Below are 20,707 nucleotides of genomic sequence, written 5' to 3'. Positions count from 1 at the left end.
TCTTAGTATTCATCACGATAAAAAATCATTTCTAAATGATGTTCAATTTTTTTGGTGGAAATATCGGTTAATCATTCTTCAGTAGTTTGGATGAATCTTCTTCATCTCCATCCATCTTTAGTTTCATATTCTTGTCTCTTTGGTGTAGCAAGCACCCACCCCCCCCTTTTTATTTAGAGATTTGATTCCACTTAGGGAAAATTTTTAGTGACCCCCCCCCCCCCAACAATTTCGTGACTTATTTTCTCAAACCAAAATTCAAAAGTATCACCAAATCAGACTTATTTCAAGGTTCAGGCCCACCAGAGAAGATAGCTCGCCTCCTATCTCTTGTTATGGACCCTTTTGTTGGCTGTAACTCCAGTTTAAGCCAAGTGATGATTTCCGCTCATTGAAGATTAAAAATTATGGAGGAACCCTGGGTTTTTCCTCTTCACTGAAGAGAAAAGCCTTTCATAAAGTATTTTGCTAGTCAAGGACCGACCATGTTTACTATTGGTTGATTAGCAAAGAGGGGAACAGAGTGCTGCTCAGGACAACTGGAGACACGGCTTCCGTTCTTGAACGAGGAAAGGTGGGAATCACATCAACAATAACATAGGACTTGCGAGTAGAGACTGAATTGCAGACTTGGCCTCACACAACGCCAAGTTCTTAATTCTACTGTCTAATCATTAAGACTGTAAGCCTTGCTTCATCGCCAATTTACACTCATTGCTCTGAAGAGTCGCGTCAAATCGTCTTTCCTGAAGAAATAGAATTAGCAAGAAGCTGACTTGGCCGGTAGTAAACGAAACGCAAATTAGATAATTAGTTAACGTGGCTGGTAACAGGAAATTTTAAAATCCATTACTTAACCTTCAATTAACTTCTCAGAGCTTGAGGAAAAGTGAAGCTTTTTATTCATTCTCTGATTTTTGTGAAAGGAAAGGACAATGCATGAGGCTTTTTTTCGGTATGAACGCTAGCATCACTGCTTTAGGGTGATATAATCCGAAGTGAAAGAATTGGATGTTTTATGATTTAAAAGGGTTTTTGATGGAGAAGTTAAATACGCGAGATTATCCGACTAATAATAGCTTTTCCTTCCAAAGAATAACCTCCACAGAGAAGTGGAAAAGATTACCCTCGACCTACGCAGCATAATCCTACCGAGCTTATACCCTTCAAGTGATAACAAACATCGAGGACGAATATGTTACCAGCTGAAAGATATCGAAAGTTGGAGTTTCTTTATTAATGTTTGAAAAGGGTCCCCTGAACCCCTTTGTAAAACTCAGTCGCGTAAAAATATTTGGCTTTTTCACGCATCATGAATAATATCCAAAATTCTTTCACTTTCATCATGTTTAACATAAAAATAAAAAACCAAATTTATCGATTAAATTTTTACTTTTTCTAGTCTCGACCAATCCTAAATGACAAAAGCTGACGTTATGTCTTATCTTATTTGTTCAAGAACCATTAGAGGTCCATTTTATGGCATTTATCGACCCGTATGAAGTCTATGTCCTGTCTGAAAACCCTGACAATTTACGAGGAAAAAAGTCGCCCTATCATGCTTCACGTAAAAGGGATAGGGGACCCTCTTTATAGCATGATGTTCTTAATGGCTGAAGGAAACAAAACAATGTGGCAAGACCTATCCAGGAGGCTATATCATTCAGCTCTGTTTAGCTTGGGGAGATAGAGGGTTTAAGCCTAGGGTGTACCTTGGAAGTAAATGGGTGGGTGTTTATTCCAGCAGTTTATGTGGGCTTGTGATCAGGCTCACAGCGGAGTTTACCTTCTGGGTTTCTTGAACATTACAAACTGTGGAAGGTGGTTTTTCAGAATGTCTGGTGAAAATCGATAAGAGAAATGTTAGTAAGTACATCAAATGATAGCAGTAAGCTGTCTAAGTAATAGATCTTTCTCAATAATTTCCCGCCACAAATAAATAAATGAAATAAACATATTGGCTTGCTGCACAAAAAATAAAGCTTAAGAAAAGCATTTATCTCAACTGTCGTTATCGTTCGTAAAAAGAGACATTGCGCATTAAAGTGCATCCTCGTCAGAGGCCGGATAACTATCGACATCTCATTACGACAGAAAAAAGAAACGAACATGATAAATGACAAGATGAAAAAGATTATATGAATAAATTTAATAATGGTTTGAAGAACAAGATATATTCCCAGCCTAAAATGTCAAAAGAGAGAAACAACGAAATCATGCATAGTGTTAGTCAATAATCCGTGAAAGTATTTGGTCATAAACCCAAACCGTCTAAATGAAGGAATCATGATATAACCGTTTCTGCCTCTCAGATCTACCAAGATGACTTTCCAAAATATTTAGATTAGCAGATTTAGTAATGGCTCTTTGCGGTGAAATAAAAATTCATCGCTAATCTGTCAGCGGCAGGCCGTTTATTGCAGACTGTTGCACGGGTTCATTTGATATACACTCCGCGGCGTGCAGATAAGATTACAGCAACTGTGCAAAGGAAAACGATAAATAAAAACAAAAAATTGCAATCTTTTTCGACAAACACTTGCAGCTCTTTGCGAACAGCTTGCCTGGAACAGAGTATGTATGCTTTCTCTTTGCTGATATCAAGTTTGATCAACTCTGCTGAAGTGCTCGCTAACGTAATAGTTTGTGTCAAATTATGTCTTCATTTCGGAATTGCTTAGATTTCACACTGTGCAATTAGTTATATTACCCTCCGAGTCATGAAAAAATATATTTATATTACATGAACTAAAGCTCACTTTACTTATGTCAGTTGAACACGTCCATGAATCAAAAAATGCTCAATGATAGTGCTAAAGTGCCAAACAATGGAGCAGTTATTGAAGCATGAAAGAGAAACATTTGGGGTATTCTATAAGACTTTTAAATATTTTTTCGAAAACAAATCTAAAGGTGTTCTTAGAGGATCCTCAAGTGTACTGTTTCCCCTTTTTCTTACGAGGACTTTTTTTAATTTCTCTTTTTATTAATTAACTTTTATTTATTTATGTTTGTATTTGTTAAGCGAAAGAATGACTTGCTCTCCAATTAAGGCCTCTCAATTTCTAAACTATCCCATGCGCCCTTGCACTTCTTGAGCTTGGAGACTTTGGGTCATCTTATCAAAAACTAGAGACAATCAAAGAGTGAGCTGCCAGAATTCTTGCTGTAGCAAAAGGCAATTTTGAGCTGGATATGACGCACATAGTACTGTGTCCAAAGGCAGTTTAACAAGATTTGTTTCCATCGCCCGCCTTGTGCCCTTGTCTTATTACTCCTCACAGTGGGTCTGCTGACATTGCAACCTATCCGCCGATAATTTGTCATGAATCATTTAAGATTAAGCCAAGCTTCTATGGCAGAGACTTAATCTGGTAATAAAGAGAGCCTTTATGACATTTTTCTCGTCAGAGCTCGTCCAATATAAACAAAAGCTACTTGGTTTAAGGGATATGTAGACACCGCGGTATTATCGTAGACTTTTTAAAACTTGGGTTCCCACTGCGCTTTCAGGTTTCCTAGAGAGTGATCCCATTTCAGCTTCCTGTCGAAAATTCATCTGTTTAGTTAACTATTGCTTCTTCACAAATATTCAGTTTCCTGCAAGAAACTCGTTCAGAAAACATTTCACGCTCGATATCATTTTCGTTTGACTTGTCCCATTTAATCATCAATCGATCATCGTTGGTTTAAATGTCTCAATGACAACGAATTTACCTAGCCTAGCTTCATTTCACATAAAATAAGTGTGTGAAAACTAGCACATATGCGATTCTTAAATTTAAGGGGGCAGCTACACCTTTAAATTTGTTTAAGCGACTCTACTGATTAAAAAATTTACAATTTCTATTTTTACTTATTTTACTTAAAAATAGTGAAGAATGTCATAAATTGCCCGCGGGCCATATAGCATTAGGTCGAGCTAAACTGGAGACAGTTGTCTTTGCTATTTTTATAAATATGTCAAGTTTAAATGTGTTGAAACAGATCGTACTGCCTCAGGCAATTCATTTTTGACGACACAAAGCATGCCAAACATTTTTTCAATAATATGTTTTTGTGTTAAAATTGCATTGTATAAATTGACCTCAATTTTACCGAGGGTTCAAATTAATTTTAAGTTTCATTAACAGAGTTTTGCTTGATTAACATTTTTGGCCTGAATTAATGATATTTACAGATGCGAGAAAATCAGGTAATTGAGTTCGCTCTCTTTTTAGTCAAATAACAATACATCAAATGAGATATTCCCGATCATAATTTAACGTTAATTAACGGTTAATTTGTTGAAATTAGGATAATGAAAATGCGGAAAATCGACGTACTTTGTGACACAAACAATTTGTAGGAATCTACGTGGTACACATATTTGTACGCAATGCACAATTTACCTTTTAGAAATCAGTTCCTTCGATTTGTAGTTTCTCAATTAATAGTAAGTTAATCATAGATTCTCAAGACCGCCGACCCAGCTTGGATGAATCCATGCAGCTAATCCATACTGAAAAATGTCTTAATGACGCTCCTAACAACAGATTTTTGGTCCGTTTATGCTGCTCTTCAAACTGTGATAAACAATGTTCCTAAAAACTGTTTCATCCAATAAAGTTAATTTAATCGTGTCTTAATAGCATTATATTATCACAATAGAGGAAAGTATCTGTTTAAATGGATTATTGTGATTCAGTCAAGAATTGCGACATGAATTTTTGTGCATGTTATTCTGTTCTATACAAAGTGGAACTCTCAAGCCTTTCCATACCTCCGTTCCTTATCCTAAACCTCATCCTTAATATCAAAAAAACTTATTTTACCTAAACGGCAGCTTATTTGGAAAAAGAGGAAATAACTAGAAAAATTGGTGTTAAACACGAGAGACCTTTAAGAACTTTAACAGAGGAAATAAAGGGAACAACATAATGTTCTCGAATCAAAGAGCGCATTGCATGAGAATCTTAAGCAAGTCCCTAAACACCACAAGGCGAATTAAAAATTGGCAGCGACATATTTGGTATGCAATGCGCTTTTCGACAAAAATTAGACAAGGATTGATTTCTTTTTTAATATCCTTTATTTATGCATTTCAAGCTTCAGTCCATATGTTTTATTTACTATACAATCATTACATATATTAAACAATTTCATATCAAATAAAGAAACTTTTTCTTTGGTTAAAATAACCCAATAGCCCCTTTACTCGCAGATCCTCAAGAAATTTAAACTTCCCAACAAATAACTGTAGAAACTTGCGCAAGGTGACAATTTCAGTCGTGTATGCTCTGATCAGAGCTTGAAAGAATAATCTAGACTAGTTTGGCCCTAAAATTATTTGTACACTTAATAATTAGATTGCACTCGCATCACAAGATAGCTTTCTTATATACCCATGTTTTACACCAAACTTTAGGTAACTATTTACACGTTAGCTGGAATCGAAGAATTTATCAACAATATATTATATGAGGTTTTGCCTTATATGTTTTACTTTATAGTAACGTTCTGTAAAGCCCCAGGTTGAAAAGACTTTATGTAAAATACCGTTAGTGAAACAATTGAAACTAGCTAAATAAGTACAAGATATAGAGTGGCATGTATTCATTATGTAATAACAAGATATTATAATATCTTGGTTACTAAAATAATAAAAAGTAAATACGCAAATGAATAACTGACACAGGAAAAAAAGTTGCATATAGATAACGAAGTTACTTTACTCATACATAACTATTTGACCATAAATTCTGATTTCTACTTTAAAACCTTTAAGTGAAATGCGAACATTGAGCGAAAGATGTGAAAATCCAGACAAAAAAATATAAGAAAATAGCATTCAGCTGAAAATCGGAGAAAGTATTTCATACTATTAGGCTGTTGAATGTTGTTTGACAAACTTTAAGATTTGCACTTGAAACCACAATGTGTGACTATTCAAAAGGAAGAAATCTCCTGCAAAACCTTTTATCACGCTGGACAGGTTTTTAACTTGAAAACTTATTGTTTGAATACTGAATTACAAGTTGCTGAGTAAGTATTTCAAATCTAAAGCTTAGAATTCAAGAACTAAAATCATATATTACTCTGCAAAGATGATTGAACGTTAAACCTTGGACTGGAAGGTTAAACAGAGTCATTTTCGACAACAATGATCACTGAAGAACAAGGTACAATAACAAATGACTGCTACGTACTACAGCCGGAAATTACTAACGTCAAAGGGTCCAGCTTAGAAAGTCCATTGGGTTGAATCTATTCAAAAACTCATGTAAAGTAACACCAAGCACTTACCAAAACGAAAACAACGAAGACAAGTAGTAAATCACCCTACAGTATCTTTTTAGGCAAAAGTTTAGGAAATATGTAATTTCTGGCCCATAAACAATAACTCAGTGCAATGTATTTTCTAAACATTCGTGCCATAAGGCAACGGACTCTGCATTCTTGCGGTTCAAAAGCGAACGAGCGTTCTCATGACTTCAGATAATGTTCTACCTCACAGAAAGACTTTCATGAAATCCTAAAAGGTTTTGCGAGATAATTCCAAAGAAAAACAGGTTTAGTTTCATTAAAACGAAGCTTTTAGAGGATTCCAAGAACAAAGCTAGCATGCTGATCCTTAAATGCGTTTCGGAAGAATCGATACTCTGCCATTTGAATCTTATTAAATGGCAAACAAGTTTTCCTTTTCTTGAAGACAATGCGAGGATTACTGTCAGGGAATTGTATTCCAGAATAAGCTATTTATCTAAACTAATTGGTTTTATCAAAAACCTGGTATGTAACGTAATTTTTTTCTTCTGCTTTATACGCGTTTCCAGCCTGTACGAGGTTTTGTGCCTTTAAAACGATCCCTTAGACGTACAACTAAAGCTTTATCTTGGTGCCATTGGATGCATATGCGCATGCTCTAAGGGCATGTAGGATCCACCGTTTGGACTTGAGCAGTAATACGGAGGAGGTGGCGGTGGGGGCATGAAGGAAGGACTTGCAGTAGACATTGCCATGCTGTTGTTAATGACAGCATGAGAGGGGTACGTGGGCATGGGCCTTACGGAGTCGTGCGCCGGGCTCCAGATATTCCCACAGCTGGCGTACCTGCATGGTGATGGGCCCGCCTGTGAGGAATCTTTACTTACAGTTGGCGCTTTCGGCTTGGGTTTGGGTTTGGGTTCCCCTTTGCTCTGTTGTCGAACTTTGGCGCGTCGGTTTTTAAACCACACCTGTTGAAAAAGGAAAATAAATAAATAAACATCCAGTGCCGTTAAATTGCAAATGGCGCCTGTGAAACAAGTGGAATTCAATTGTTGTCTAGTGTTTTGTTTGTTTTGTATCCAGTGGCGATTTACGTTGAGTAGCAATAGCATTTTGAAAAGATAAGAAGCAGAAAAATAACGAAAGCTCGATTAGAAGGTTTAGGTGGAAAAGTTAGTATTGCTACTCAAATAAAAGTCAATAAAGAAGTTCGGAGGTTTTGTGTTAGCATTACGATCAAGTTTGACGCAAGATCCTGCCTTTTTGCGTGAGCGTGACTTTCGGGAAAGGTCTTAAGTAGTTTTCTCTGGAGAGTTTCAGGTCCTAATAAATACAATATAAAAAGGAGACACATCATACAACAAATGCACGCAAAACGGAGGTCAAGCGCGCTGTCTCGACATACAAACAAACACGCGATCTCAAACCTCACGCACACTAAATAAAACAAGACATTCTTCTTTCACTAAATAAAACGTGGTCGATACATTGCTCCTTGTTGGCTTTTTATAAGCCTGCATTTCTCAAATAAAATATATTTAACCTTGGTATCATTACGTGAGAACAGATGAACTGTCTAAGGGCGTGAAATTCCTTGACACTACATTCGTGTGTACGTACACAATCCAGGCGTACACCCTTAAATGATAAATACTCGGAAGTTAAAATATTTTAATATAATTAGAATTTACACCTGATCAAGTAGAGACTGAGCAAACCACAACGAATTTTTTCAGTTTGAAATTGGAGGTTAAACGAGGGAATTAGATATTCTTTTTTGACGGTCTCACATTAAGCTAAATTTGTGGAAGTCTTTCTTTTCATTAATAAATTTGTATTTTGGACTGGCATATCGAAGTAAGGGATTGAAGCTGCGGGTCATGTTCGTTTCTAGTACTTGAATGTGCTCTGACTAAACCACTTTGGTGGCAATTTGCCCTTCCAAGTCTACCAACAAGAATAAATGAAGAAAACAGAACAACTTTTCATTTGTCGTTAAAAAAGAAAGAAGGCTATCAAGATAATATTTCTGTTCTGAACCCCCCCTACTCCCCACACCCCCGCTCCCATTTTTAGTTGTTTTGAAATCTGTCTTTACAAAGTTGCTTTTAGCGTTTGGGGTCTTTTTTAAAGTTTATAACACTTAATCAAGTGCGACTTGACAGACCACTTTTAAACCATTACACGTAATGGATAAAAAAACATTTGAAAGCTCTAAAACCCACAACTGATCATATAGTTTAATGGGGCCGGAAAAAACGGAAAACATTCCTTCCTGGGTGCCAATTTGCGGTGAAGAAACATTTCATATCGCCTACTAAAAGTTTTCCTCCTCCTCTCGTTCAATCACGTACGTGTTTGTAATTGTTTTGAGTGAACAGAGAGAATTGCTTGTATTCGTACTTTGAATGGTCTGAAGTTCAATTTTGAAAAAACAAAAAATATTTATTGTTAGTAACAATTGTTCATGCTTTCAAAACACATGAAACTAGTTAAAACCTTGTCACTACGAGATCCTGATGAACCAGGACAATGTTTTCCGCTGTGAACACAGGTTTAAGACAGTTTATAAACGTCAAATGATTAACCAAAATAAAAGGAAAGTTTTGCGAGGAAAGAATTCAGACGCATTCCATGCTTAATGCCTAAAGGGCAAACCCCAAACTTGGGAAACGCAATGAAAGTAGAAAGAGTGGATTAAACTCTTAGAAAAAGTACTTTGAACTGTCTCTTGTGTGTAGAATGAAAGGGGGAAAAGAAATGAGAACAGATTCGCGGTAATTTCATGCAAATGTTCTGCAGCGTTTTCTTCTCGAAGTGCTTTCCTATCGAACTTTAGACACAATCGGCCCCGCCTTGTTAAATGAGACTTTTTTCAGAATATACTTCGATAAGATTCTCAGTTCAGTTCAGTCATTTTTAAATGAACACGGAAGACAAACATTCCCTATTATTCCTATGGTGGTCAGTTTTCAAACATTCCATTGTAGAAAAAGATGACACGGTTTGGGTGCCCCCGATTAGCGCATCACTTGACTAATAAATTTTCTGTCATCTCAGTTCTTCACTCAAGCATTTATATTCCAAGTTGTGCAGTTGTTCACTGATTCTCCACTCCGAGAAAAAAAATAACTATACACTAAATTACCTGTACTCTTGATTCTGGTAGGTTGATTTTCATTGCAACTTCCTCTCTCATAAAGATATCAGGGTACTTTGTCTTGGAGAACAGTTCCTCCAAAATTTCAAGCTGAGCTTTTGTAAATGTAGTCCTCTCTCTTCTTTGTTTTCTTGGATAACCTGAAAGATTGATTTCCATCAACTCAAAAAAATGCCTGAATCGTTTAATTGCCGCTTAAACTAGATCCAGCTCAGCATTTAAAGACTGGAATACGTTTATCCTCTAAAAACAATGAAATCTTTATTACAGCAATAAAGTTCGACTTTAGGATTTGCCCTCAGAGCAAACGAGTTTACATGTTGGTTACACAGTCGTTTTGGCTTTATTCAGATGTATTTATGAAAGTCATTTGTCTTTATCAAACTTTGTTCAAGAGATTTTCTTTGTGGTTGAAATTGCGTACAATCTGTGTGGGGAATTGAGCCAACCTCTTTTTTGCCAAAGGAGTTTAACTTGATGTAATTTGAAGAGCAACGATACAAACTGAGCTATTTCCAAAGCAGGAAAAAACGAGTTTATTTATTTGCAACGATGTAGCGAATTTTGGCAAAAATTCCTAAGGTATTTGGAACCGTGTCATTGTGGTCTTTTTAAAATGTTTTATGTTGTTTTATCGTCTCAATGGGACGATATTTCCGTTCTCGTGAAGTTAAAGTAAATTTATTATTTAAACTCCCAAGCAATCATTCAAAGAAAGCGCACTTAAAGAAATAACATCATCTACTTTCGAGCATTTCAAAACACAAAGTTGTAAATCAGTTTGGCTGTTTTTCGAGTGGAAAAATGCTTCACCTTCCCCTATTGAAAGTTGTTCTCACAGAACACATTTTCGTTTGAAAATCGGCCCAGCTTAAATAGTTTTTGCGCCCGCAAATCCTTCGGGAGCGAAAAAATCTCGTCCTGTCCTTCCTGAACAAGATAAGGTATGATTTTAGCCAACTCAACAGGAATCAAACTTGATGACTAGAATTACAACACGGAAATTTCCTATGGTAGATAAATGAAACAGATGCCATAGTGTCTCACTTAATAAAACTACTATCCCAAACTTATTAAGAAGAGGGAATCAATTTATAACTTATCATTCCTTGATAGGAGGATTGAGAAAGGTTTTGATATGCTCTTGTTTTATCTTGGAGCTTGTTACAAGTTCTAAGCCCACACATCGCGCCCCAGTGAGCACGAGTAAAATAATCGATCGATCGAATAGTGCTCACAAAAAATATGCCAAAACAACCAAACAAGGCTCATAGTGAGGAGACCAGTGGTGTGCCAGTCTTAGATAAGTATTATATTCGATTAAGGCTTTACTTAGAGGGCTTTTTGGTTCTGTGGAGACCAAGACAAGACCATTGTTCCCATTTCGCGTCTAAAAATAAAGGAGGCCTACCATACGGCGGAGCGACCATTGGAGAAAACATGTCCGCGGTTCGCGGAGGCATGTTTAGACCGTTGACTGGATACGGTGGGTAATGATTCAGAAAACCCGCCATCTTGGATTCCTGGTGTAAGTTATGGAGTGCGTTGTATGCCGTGTGCTGCGGATGCAAATGAAAACACGAAATGATCAGCTCGCGGCTTAGACGCACGACCTTCTTCGCCAATTTGGCCCCTTCGGGACCCCCTGCAGATCATACCTGTCAAAGATATTAATACAGAAAGACGGGACAGAAAATCCGCTTGATAAAGCACTCTTCCTGAAATTCAACGTAACAAAAACAAGCCTGTCAAAGCTACACCCAGCCGGATTATTGTTCCCGGGTCAGAGAAAATATTCACGCGATTAGGTGGGCAAACTCAGGAGAGCTCAGAAACCGCCGTTCCAAGCCAATCAGTGCAGCGAGCGAGGCTGAATGCTTTTATTGAGCTCAAATCAAACGCAGGATAATTGTTGCTTTTTTTCTAATTTGGGACAATGTGGGAGGTCGTTAGTTTTGCAATGGTAGCCAAAAAGGAAGCCGCATGATTGTAAATGAAAAATACAAAGTCAGTCGATTAAAGCTGACTCTTTGTCACGAGAATTAAAAACATGCATATCTTCGCGCGAGAAGCTACTTCGCGGTCATTCTTATGACAATCGGAAACATTAGGCGTAATATTTCCTTTCTGTGCGCAATTTAAAGAACAGTCATGAACGATCGATATTTATCGTGAGAGAATCCTTGTGAAAAAAAAGTAAAAATTCAATCAATAAGTAAGGTAAAAATGCAAAATCCTCAAAAGAAAAGAACAAAATCTGCAAAGGTAATGAAAGAGATGCGGTTTCATTTATGTTGTTAATTATCGTCACCTCAAGAAGTCTTCAAGGTAATTAATGATCATGCCTCATATTCCGGGGAATATGCTGGAAGTAAGGAGCATTTCTCAATATCCTAGGACTGTGTTGAACAAGAAGAAAGAAAGATGTGAAAGCTGTAACTCGCGCTCGACATGATGGGCCACTTCAACCTTCCTCAGGCCAGTTTAGTTCTTATCTCATCAGCAACAAGGCGTAAATTGCTCTGGGTGTCTTGTCTGTGTCTAGTTAACCTAACTAGTGTCGACAACATTTCATTTACAATCACATCATCACTGCCTTACGAAGGAATTCTGTCAAAACCGAACTATACGAGCAACAGTTTCTAAATTATTATTATTTTACTTCTTATGCTAAATGGAAAGGGAAGACTTGATTCCAATTAAAACATTAGTTTTGTCCAAAAAAATTTATTGTAACCCTTTTTTTGAGTACGCTTTTATACATTTCCGTTGTGGAATTTCTGCAGTCTGAACATATCATTTAAGTTGAAAAGTACTGGCATCTATATGTACAAGGTCAGTTAAAAATCACTGATCTTCTTGCGCGGTTTTGTTGCCGTTGAAATCAATAATCCTTTTCAACGAAATTTAAAAAGTTTTCGATGGCTTGTTGGCAAAATACTTCTTTTGTCGTAACTTGGGAAGGTGCCAGTCTGTCTTAAACTCTAAAGGAATTCTAGCTTCTACCAGGGATTTAAGGTTGATATCGGGACATTCTATGATCAATCTATCTGTCAAACGATCCCTAACCTTCATGATTTGAGAGACAAATGAAGACAAATCGGTGAAAAAGCTTTAGAGAGGATTAAATCTCCATTTTTTGTACTTTGTGCCCCTTCGCAAGTCGTTTTACAAAACTAATAATTAATATTGAAAGGCCATAATCCTAAATTTCGCCAGAAACACGTGTGAAGAACGGGTTTACAAGATTAATTAAACGGTAAACCTCCTTACCAAGGAGAATGGAAAAGGAGAGAACCAACGGATATATTTTCGCGCCCCAGTGACCGGTGACTCGTGTCGTTAATTTACGAAAGGAAACCACAGACCTGTAGATATTGAAAGATCGCGATTGATAACCTGGGATTTTGATGAGTGAGTCTTTAGGTAATGAGAGAACCTTGAGAATAGGACATAAAGTATTACTTACAAACTCAAAAGCTTGCGTTTCCTTGAAGAAACAATTCAGAGAACTTTTTGAGAAGAAGGAACGCGGAGAGGGAAGGCAAGCGTTGTAGGTTTGATGCGATGAAAAAGGCATTTCTTTTTTCTTTGATCTCCTTCGATAGAAATTTCTAGTCATGTAAAACGCCAGGAGCTTCCTGGATGAAGACGTATCTAGGGACTCTTTATGGAAGTTAAGTTTCGAGAGTTGCACCTTTAATTTAATTCTTGAAGAAAAAACGGATGTCCCATAGATTCGCACGCTCTAATCCACTGACAGCCTAGTTTAGTGAAAGGCTGGCTTAACTCAAATTGTTTGACGATGGTATATTGCCTGAAATGACACAACTGAGAATTGGCGGCCTTGCGTAAAGGTTAATTTTGAAAGACGCACAAGGAGTTATGATCCTTTTATTCGTCCGTTGTATTTGCAATTGCACACAATAGAAGCCCAAAGAAATGATAAATATCTCCTCTTACGTCACAGAAGAACGAATAATTCATCGCTTGCCCAAATTCAAAGGATTTTCAATTAAAACCAAACGCGGACTAATTATCGTTTTAATTTTAAGACTGTTAGATTTGGTCTTGCCTTTAAGCTCAAGATATTGGAAACATGGGAACAGAATGCGATACACCACCCTTTGTAAACAAAGTGGGTTGCATTTTAAATAGCAAAACCAGCCCTGGAAAAGCTGCATATTAAAAATGGCTGGAAATCTAGCTTCAAACTATGATAGCGAAATGTTTTAGATAAAAAAATCACTGTTACCAAGAACGAGAAGAAAACCAGCTCAACTTGTTACATAGAAGGTCAAAGTTAAATTTTGCTTATCGACTTTGTATCAGCTGACCCAATCATAAAAGTATACTGACTCTACTAATAACAATTATTTTTTTTCTTTGAATTCTTCGGTACTTTTTTCGCATGAATCATACCCAAGTCTTTTTTTTTTTATTTGGTTCGGAAAGGTCTTTAATAAAGAAATTCGTCTTTGAATACCCTTTGTTAAATCTATTCGCTTTTGTTAACTAATTAAGGAAAGAGTTCCTCACAAACGCTTTTACAGCTAAGGAAGCTTAAGCTTCTCACAGATCACCCTTACAGATTAATAAAAATTTTGATGAAAGGTTTCTATTTGTCCCTTTCACTTGTGTGAGAGACACATCACTGTTGGACAAAACAACTCAAACAAATCGTTCAATAAAACACATTTTACTTTCAAGTTTAACAAAAAAAGTGTGTTTTATTAAAAGAAAGCGCAATAAAACATGCTTGATAACACGCGCATAAAGTGGATTTGTCTTGAAATGAAAAGGAAATATTTGAGAGTGAAATATTTTTACGCGCAAAGATAAAATATCCTCGATCAAATGTGAAAACTTAACAATAAAGAGTATCGGAAACACTGAAGTTTCGAGAGTTTCAGAAGATAAAACACAAAAGACAAATAGAAAACTTCTCAGGGACTGCAAATCTGATCACGGAATGCCACTTCCTGCTTTATTACCGTGAACGAAAACAACTGCAACAGAAACCGCTATGCGATTTTTTCTCGCAATCGCGAAAACGACAACCTTCTAGAAAACGTGAACCTTACTTTTCCCTCTTTAGAAAACTGTGAGAAAAATGCTTGCACGCGTGTTTGTCTTGCTGGCCGAGTTTCCGGATTAAGAGGTCTTCGATCTGTGGTTTTTCAATCAATTTCACGCACATAGAGCGAACTGAAATCTAAGAAAACTCATGGCGATGCTTGACGGGAGCGCTGACAAAAAGAAAACAAAGTTTCGTTTGATAAGCTTCCGCTGAAAACCGCTTCGTAAGGGGGCAATGCTAAAAATTCCTGGTGGAAATCAAACATTACTTCAAAACACCCTCCCTCCTGCTGAGATGACTAAATAGTTTCCTACTCTGCTGCCTCTTTGTTTATCCTGTGCTAAAAAAATATGGTTGGATCACACATTTGCCAGTCTCTTTTTATGAGCAGGAAGAGCCGAATCAAAACGAAATTTAAACAGCGGGTTTGTTATTTAACATCAAGTCTATGAGTTCGTGATCGATAATCGGTCTTATATAAACAGTACTTAAATCTATGTTTTCCGTGCAACACGCGCGATTGGGTCAATCGATAGAAGGGATGAAAACGTCTTTCGTTGGGCTAAGACTATTTGCCCGTGATAGGCTGCACTCGAGAGACGTTATGTAGCAAATAATGATCAATGTTTTTTCAGAGATAAAGATGCTTCAAAATTACCTCTTGTAAGCTTTGTATCATGTCGATCATGCTGCCAAAATGGAGTGAAAGTAAACACAACTCTTACACTTGAGATGGCACTCACAATTAAACATAAAACTGTAAAAATACACAATCCCAACACAAATATTGATCTAGAAACATGGTAACTTTCCCTCACATTATTCCTTGTACAAGTATAACAGGAAAGATAAAAACAGACGAGCCTGGAAAAGGTCACCTTTAACTCTCTGCTAATCGTTATTGGGTGTCTGTCTGTTACGAGCCGCGAAAATGACTACCATCTACGTGAGCTTAAGCGTGTTCGCCAATTTTGTAGCGCTTAGCTGTGTGTTATTTTCTAAGAGCATATACTAAGAGTAAATGCTGCTAGGACTCTGATTATAACCTCTACATATTAGAAGCCTGTGCGGATGGAAACACCTTGTGGGATTTCGCGAATCCCTTATTATCGGAATAATTGGTTTTTGAAAGTGTTTGGTGATCTTTCTTTCACCTCGATGGATTATTTCGTTTCTATCCTATTACTGAAGAGCCTAAAGGAATAGCTGACTTTCATACACGACAGTTTATGAAGGGAATGTTTTCTTATTAGTTTGTGCATCGCGATTTCCCTATCATACCACAGATTGGCAGAAACAAAGAGTTTATTGTTAAGAATTTTTCTTAAGGTCCTTGAACTGAGGCGGTGTTAGCTCAGCATGACGTGATGATATTGACTTCCACGTCGTGCAATAAGCTGCTGTAAATTGTCCAGAATTCCATGCTTGTCTAAGCGAAGAAGTCGTCCCTCCCACGAGCCGATAAACAGGCAGGTAAAATACGATTTAGCTAGACAATGCGCTCAGCGCTAAATCGCGATCGAAAAGTACTTAGCGCGCCCCTTGTAAGGAAGTGATTTCGTTCGATTTTCCGCTCTCGATGGCCGTCTCATATTGTTTTGTAGCGAACAGAAACCATTCAAGCGCGCAAATACAGACCTAGCACACAAAGTGATGGTCTACTTGAGATATATCTCAAATAAAACAAAGTTGTGCCACTATTACTTAGTACGTTTAGCCGGGTTTGCTTTTTATGGAGCGGAGAGAACACAAGATGCGCTGATTATTGTAACTATCATGTCTACTTGCACTTTCGTCTCTGATGTTGATATCGTAGTCAAAGGCTTCCGATAGCTTTAGTGGCTTATTCTGTAACACTGGTTAATACAGTAATGAAAATGTATAAATAAGGCTGTCTTAAAAGAAGATTGCTTGTAGTATGTACATCGATAAATCTCGGAGGATCAGTGAAATTTTAGAAATCAAAATTGTTTCATGTCAGAAGAGAGGCCATAGTGTGAATGACGAATAATAATAACTTCAGTATAACTTACCAGCAATTAAGAGTTCAAATGCAGCTTCTTGGCGAGAAGGAGGATCTAATCACAAACTGGTTTGTGCTGTCGTGAGGATCAAGACTGTTTAAATCCTTGCGAGTTCTGGAATGAAAACAAAATCAATGGAGTGCAAGAAGGGAGCATGATTTAGCACAAAATGTATGCGGTATCCCGCAGGAAAAGGTTAATATAACATTAACATCGTTAGAGTCTCACGGCAAGAGACCTGTCTCATCCAGTTACCTCTTTACGCCAAGCCAACGAGTTAAGAAATTTGCACAGTTTTTTTACTCCTTTTCAGTCTGTTCCTCTCGAATGCATCGCAGTTTACATGTTTCTCTTTAAGTCTTATAATTGCCTTTATCCCTGTATATTAAACTTAGAAGGCCATGAGGAGATAGAGTTTTGTTATTTTAATCAAAAGAGGCGGGGATCTTTTCCAGATGCTGCGGCCGAAAATTTTTGCCGCACTGTTCTAAAACCCTTCAAAAGGCAACTGTTATTAAAATCACGTTCAATAAATTCAAATTATCCAGAGTGTTTATTTCAACAGCATATTGTGAACGATCTCATCAACTCTAATTTGCACCACTTTAACGGTGTAATAAACTAAGAAGAGAATATTTTGCCAATTATTTCATTCTGTTCTATTTGCATTTAAAAGGAAAATTTCGAACGCATTCAACGTTCGCCAGACACTAACCTCTGAGAAAAAACTCTGAGCGTTCACAACGTAACAATACCATGGAGCGATACAATAGAACTAGTTTCAATGACTTTAATAGACACTAGAAACGAATATATCCTTTTACTTGTGACCAATTCTAAAATGTATTCATCGCTGTCAAGACAAAAGCTTGCATCAGTTTAAGTTTGTCAGTGGCCTTTCATGATTCCGACTATCGGAGGAAGGCAAGTTATTAGTCGTAATTAACTAGATCGATTTCAGTGCGTGAAAGAGGACATCATATAAAACGTTTGTCTCTCTACAGGTAATGATTCAACCATCAATGGTAAATTTCAATATTTATATTTGCAGCTATATCATGTTTAAATACTGGATACCGCGCACCTATTTGATTTCTGATTTCTGTTAATTTTTAAATTGGCATTCGTGGCTTCATTTCACAGTTATGTAATTCACTCAGCCAAATCCACCTCATTTTTTTTCGATTTTAGTTGATGGAGAAAATGTGTATCCTCTACCCACGAATTCCTTTGAACACACTAATTCTACGGCGTTGTTGTAAGAGTTCTTTTCACCGAAGCAAATTCGTATAAACACTATTCACTTGTTGTGCATATTACTTGTGAGGACGCCATCGATTTTGAAATGACATTGTTTTGAAATTTCGGGCAATAAAAAGTGACAGTTAGGTCATAAAAAAAGAAGTGAAATCGGAGGGATTAAGATCTACTCTCCGCGCGAATTGTACCACAAAGAGTTTCCCCGGAAATTAAATCAAATCCGAATTTTATTAGTTCTCGCATCATTTGCTCTCTTCGATTCTTAACGATGACAAACAGAACTCCAGTTAACACAATGTCTTACATTCAAGCAACAATCTTAAACTGGAGCACAAGGTGCTTCTTAATGATCGGCCATCGAATATATATAACAAAAACAAAGTCAAGACAATTCATATAGTTTGTGAATCCAATAAATTTGTTTTTGTAAACATGATCATTTTGATAAAAGCAGAAATAAGTTGTCCAATACCTCTCCCTACAAACATTCTCAGTGTAACGGTTTACTACCACTTTGCATAGATATTAAACTTGTACACAAGAAGGATCTTCTGGCAAATCCCTTCCTACAGGCCGGTAAAAGAAAAGCGCCTTTCACCGGAAAAGAGCGAAGGATGAAACGTATAAATTGCAATCTAACAAAGATCGACAATTGTCAGAAATGGAAACTACTACACATCAATTAACCTTCGCTAATTTTGGCGATGGGCTGTCATCGCGGTAAATTTTCATAAACGGATCATCATCTTAAATCCTCGCCCGTGATAATTGCAGTGGTATTTTCAGAGGAGAAGAGTCGACCGCCTTTCGGAAGAGGAAAAAATTAGTTAGGTCTTTATTAGTTCTTCTGCGCGCGGTTTGCCATGCACCCTGTTAACCCATAACTTTTCTCTGGGTTTCATCAGAGCTCTTAGTGACGCGCCTGAAGATAAAAAACTCCATAATACCGTGACTTGTTAAATTGTAGACTTACCTATATATTCCAACTATTTACAGTTTTCTGTTGACTGCCAGTGAGTTACATGTAAACAGAATATTTTGTTTAACAAGATGGTTAATGAAAGCTTGAAACACCCACCAGTCAATACTACACAGTTGTCATCGATGTAAAAGTGTCTTGAATATTTGCCTTGCTCTCGTGATACGTAATTTATATTCCAGCATTTACGGACTTGAGGTCAATAACAATACCACACCAATACTCTGTAAATAGACATGCTTTTCCGTGGGACACGCAAGGACATTTCTGGAAGGTTTTCATTTTTTGGACAGATGAAAGCTCAATCTATCAAAGGTCGACTAAAAGAAGTCTATTTCGATAATTTTGGATTTAATCCAAGCTAGAGTGGGTGAAAAGACAGTAGTTTGGTGATAGAAACCGCGACATAAACGTGTGCTCCAAGGCGAATGACTTTCCCCAAGGTTCCGGCTTAAGAGGTAAAGGATTAAAACATTTCTCTGGGTTGAATTACATGAGGCATATCATACTTGAGAGATCACAAGACCCAAGACTCGAGGCGACTCAAATTAATATCATTGAACGCGTGAACAAAATGATACAGTGGGAGTTCAAACTTAGTCTTCTTAACTTGTAATAATGTTTCGGTTTCTTGCTAACGTACTGATGTGCAGAAGATCAATTTGTCGTATGTTCATGTCTTCTTTATTAGCCAGCTAGCTGGGAGGGGTCGTTCTAAAACTCCACTTGAGACATGTCCAACCCTTAAAGCTGTCATTTTCAAATTTTTTGATTTAGTTGTTAAAATGATTTATTTTGAATCACGCCTAAAAGTGGGTTACAAGTTTCAAAACGTTATCAGTGCTGTTTAAAAGAAATCGCATGTCAAATCCCATCAACTGCGCACAATGTGTATGCCACCCTTTAAGTACTTGAGGATTATTTAAGGCTTACAGACACGATAAACCCTCTTTCGAAGTAATACTTATGCTGTGAGCACCGTCATTGCGTGTTTGCCAGAAGATTTTTTTAAGAAAGCCTTAAAGGACACGAGAAACGAGATTAGTCTCCCTGATTCCATTTAGCTCGTGACTCTCTGAGCTCTTAACTTTTCTTACAAATGTAAACATATTTTTTTACGTATCTTTGTAAATGTAGAATATCTGCCTGATATGGGATTTGTTTAACAACACGCACTAAAACATGATATTTTTTTGGCACTTCGCGTAATTTTTCAGTTGTTTAGTCTTAAACCCTTGAAATACTATAAAGCTTAAAAAATCAGCCAATTTTGTGGATATGTTTCTTTTGTAAATGTTCATAACAAACACCAAAAGAAGATGGAACTACCCGGCAGTTTTTATTTAAATGATCCAGCGCGTTGAGAACTTACGGTATAATGTAGAACCTGTAACCCACTTCGTTTACGATTTCAGAAACCTACGCCGTTCGAGAGGCCGAGAGAAAAGACCGTGGTTGAGATTAAGTTTATCACAACACACTCATATGTTGATCATGCACTCCCTAAGGAAATAGTTTTTTTTCAAATGGAAAGAACAGCCATAGTGTTTTACTTTGTAAATAATGGATTTCGTTGTTTTACTTCCCTAAGGATCAAGAATGCCCTCTCTTTTTTCTCCTTTTATTTCCACTTACAAAATTTTAGTATTACACTCGCGGATCCAGATTTAAGTAAGATCCGGCATTTTTCAACGCCTTTGTCGCTTTGATTGTGCTAATTTTAGAGTTTCTGCCCTTGCAGTGTTTACAAATAATCCCCAAGTTGCGAAAGGGCGATAGATAGTGAAGTGTTTTTAGCTATTTCTAGAGCAATTTCCTGGCTTAACTTTTATAGTAAGCCGTTCTTGTTATCAGCGGTAGAGAGGAAACAGACTTCCCGATTGCTTAGCTTTGTGACTGCTTTTCAAAAATGCGCCGCATTAACAAAACTTGATAAAAATATCCATTTAGACATT

The 20,707-nt window shown here is 37.0% G+C and overlaps 2 protein-coding genes and 1 long non-coding RNA gene across 5 annotated transcripts in view; 1 reads left to right on the top strand and 2 right to left on the bottom strand.

The window, feature by feature from the left end:
- Positions 1-238: 238 nt before the first annotated feature.
- On the bottom strand, positions 239-4,541 carry LOC131789579 (uncharacterized). The gene is made up of 3 exons (XR_009340620.2): positions 4,392-4,541; positions 1,713-1,838; positions 239-746 (listed from the first exon to the last, which is right to left on the bottom strand). It is a non-coding gene; the product is annotated as an uncharacterized lncRNA (long non-coding RNA).
- A 511-nt stretch (positions 4,542-5,052) lies between these two features.
- Positions 5,053-19,156, bottom strand: LOC131789465 (homeobox protein OTX1 B). 3 transcript variants are annotated; one of them, XM_059106580.2, is made up of 5 exons: positions 18,747-19,156; positions 16,523-16,627; positions 10,821-10,968; positions 9,398-9,549; positions 5,053-7,217 (listed from the first exon to the last, which is right to left on the bottom strand). In XM_059106580.2, exons 3-5 carry the CDS (start codon positions 10,921-10,923, stop codon positions 6,870-6,872), a joined length of 603 nt encoding a protein of 200 aa, XP_058962563.1. In that variant the 5' UTR covers positions 10,924-10,968; positions 16,523-16,627; positions 18,747-19,156; the 3' UTR covers positions 5,053-6,869. The 3 variants fall into 3 exon arrangements, with proteins under 3 accessions (XP_058962563.1, XP_058962564.1, XP_066016728.1); XM_059106581.2 differs by having other exon boundaries at positions 18,852-19,156; XM_066160631.1 differs by lacking the exons at positions 16,523-16,627; positions 18,747-19,156 and adding an exon at positions 12,879-13,004.
- Positions 15,883-20,707, top strand: part of LOC131789464 (homeobox protein OTX2-A) — a 28,576-nt gene continuing 23,751 nt past the window's right edge. The window contains exon 1 of the mRNA XM_059106576.2: positions 15,883-15,962. The gene's annotated coding sequence lies outside the window, so the exon portion shown is untranslated. The remainder of the gene's footprint in view (positions 15,963-20,707) is intronic.

This window comes from Pocillopora verrucosa, chromosome 13, assembly GCF_036669915.1.
Source record: "Pocillopora verrucosa isolate sample1 chromosome 13, ASM3666991v2, whole genome shotgun sequence".
In the NCBI taxonomy this organism is placed as follows: Eukaryota; Metazoa; Cnidaria; class Anthozoa; order Scleractinia; family Pocilloporidae; genus Pocillopora; species Pocillopora verrucosa.
The sequence above is the reverse complement of the archived record's forward strand: the minus strand, read 5'-3'. Positions and strand labels throughout refer to the sequence as shown.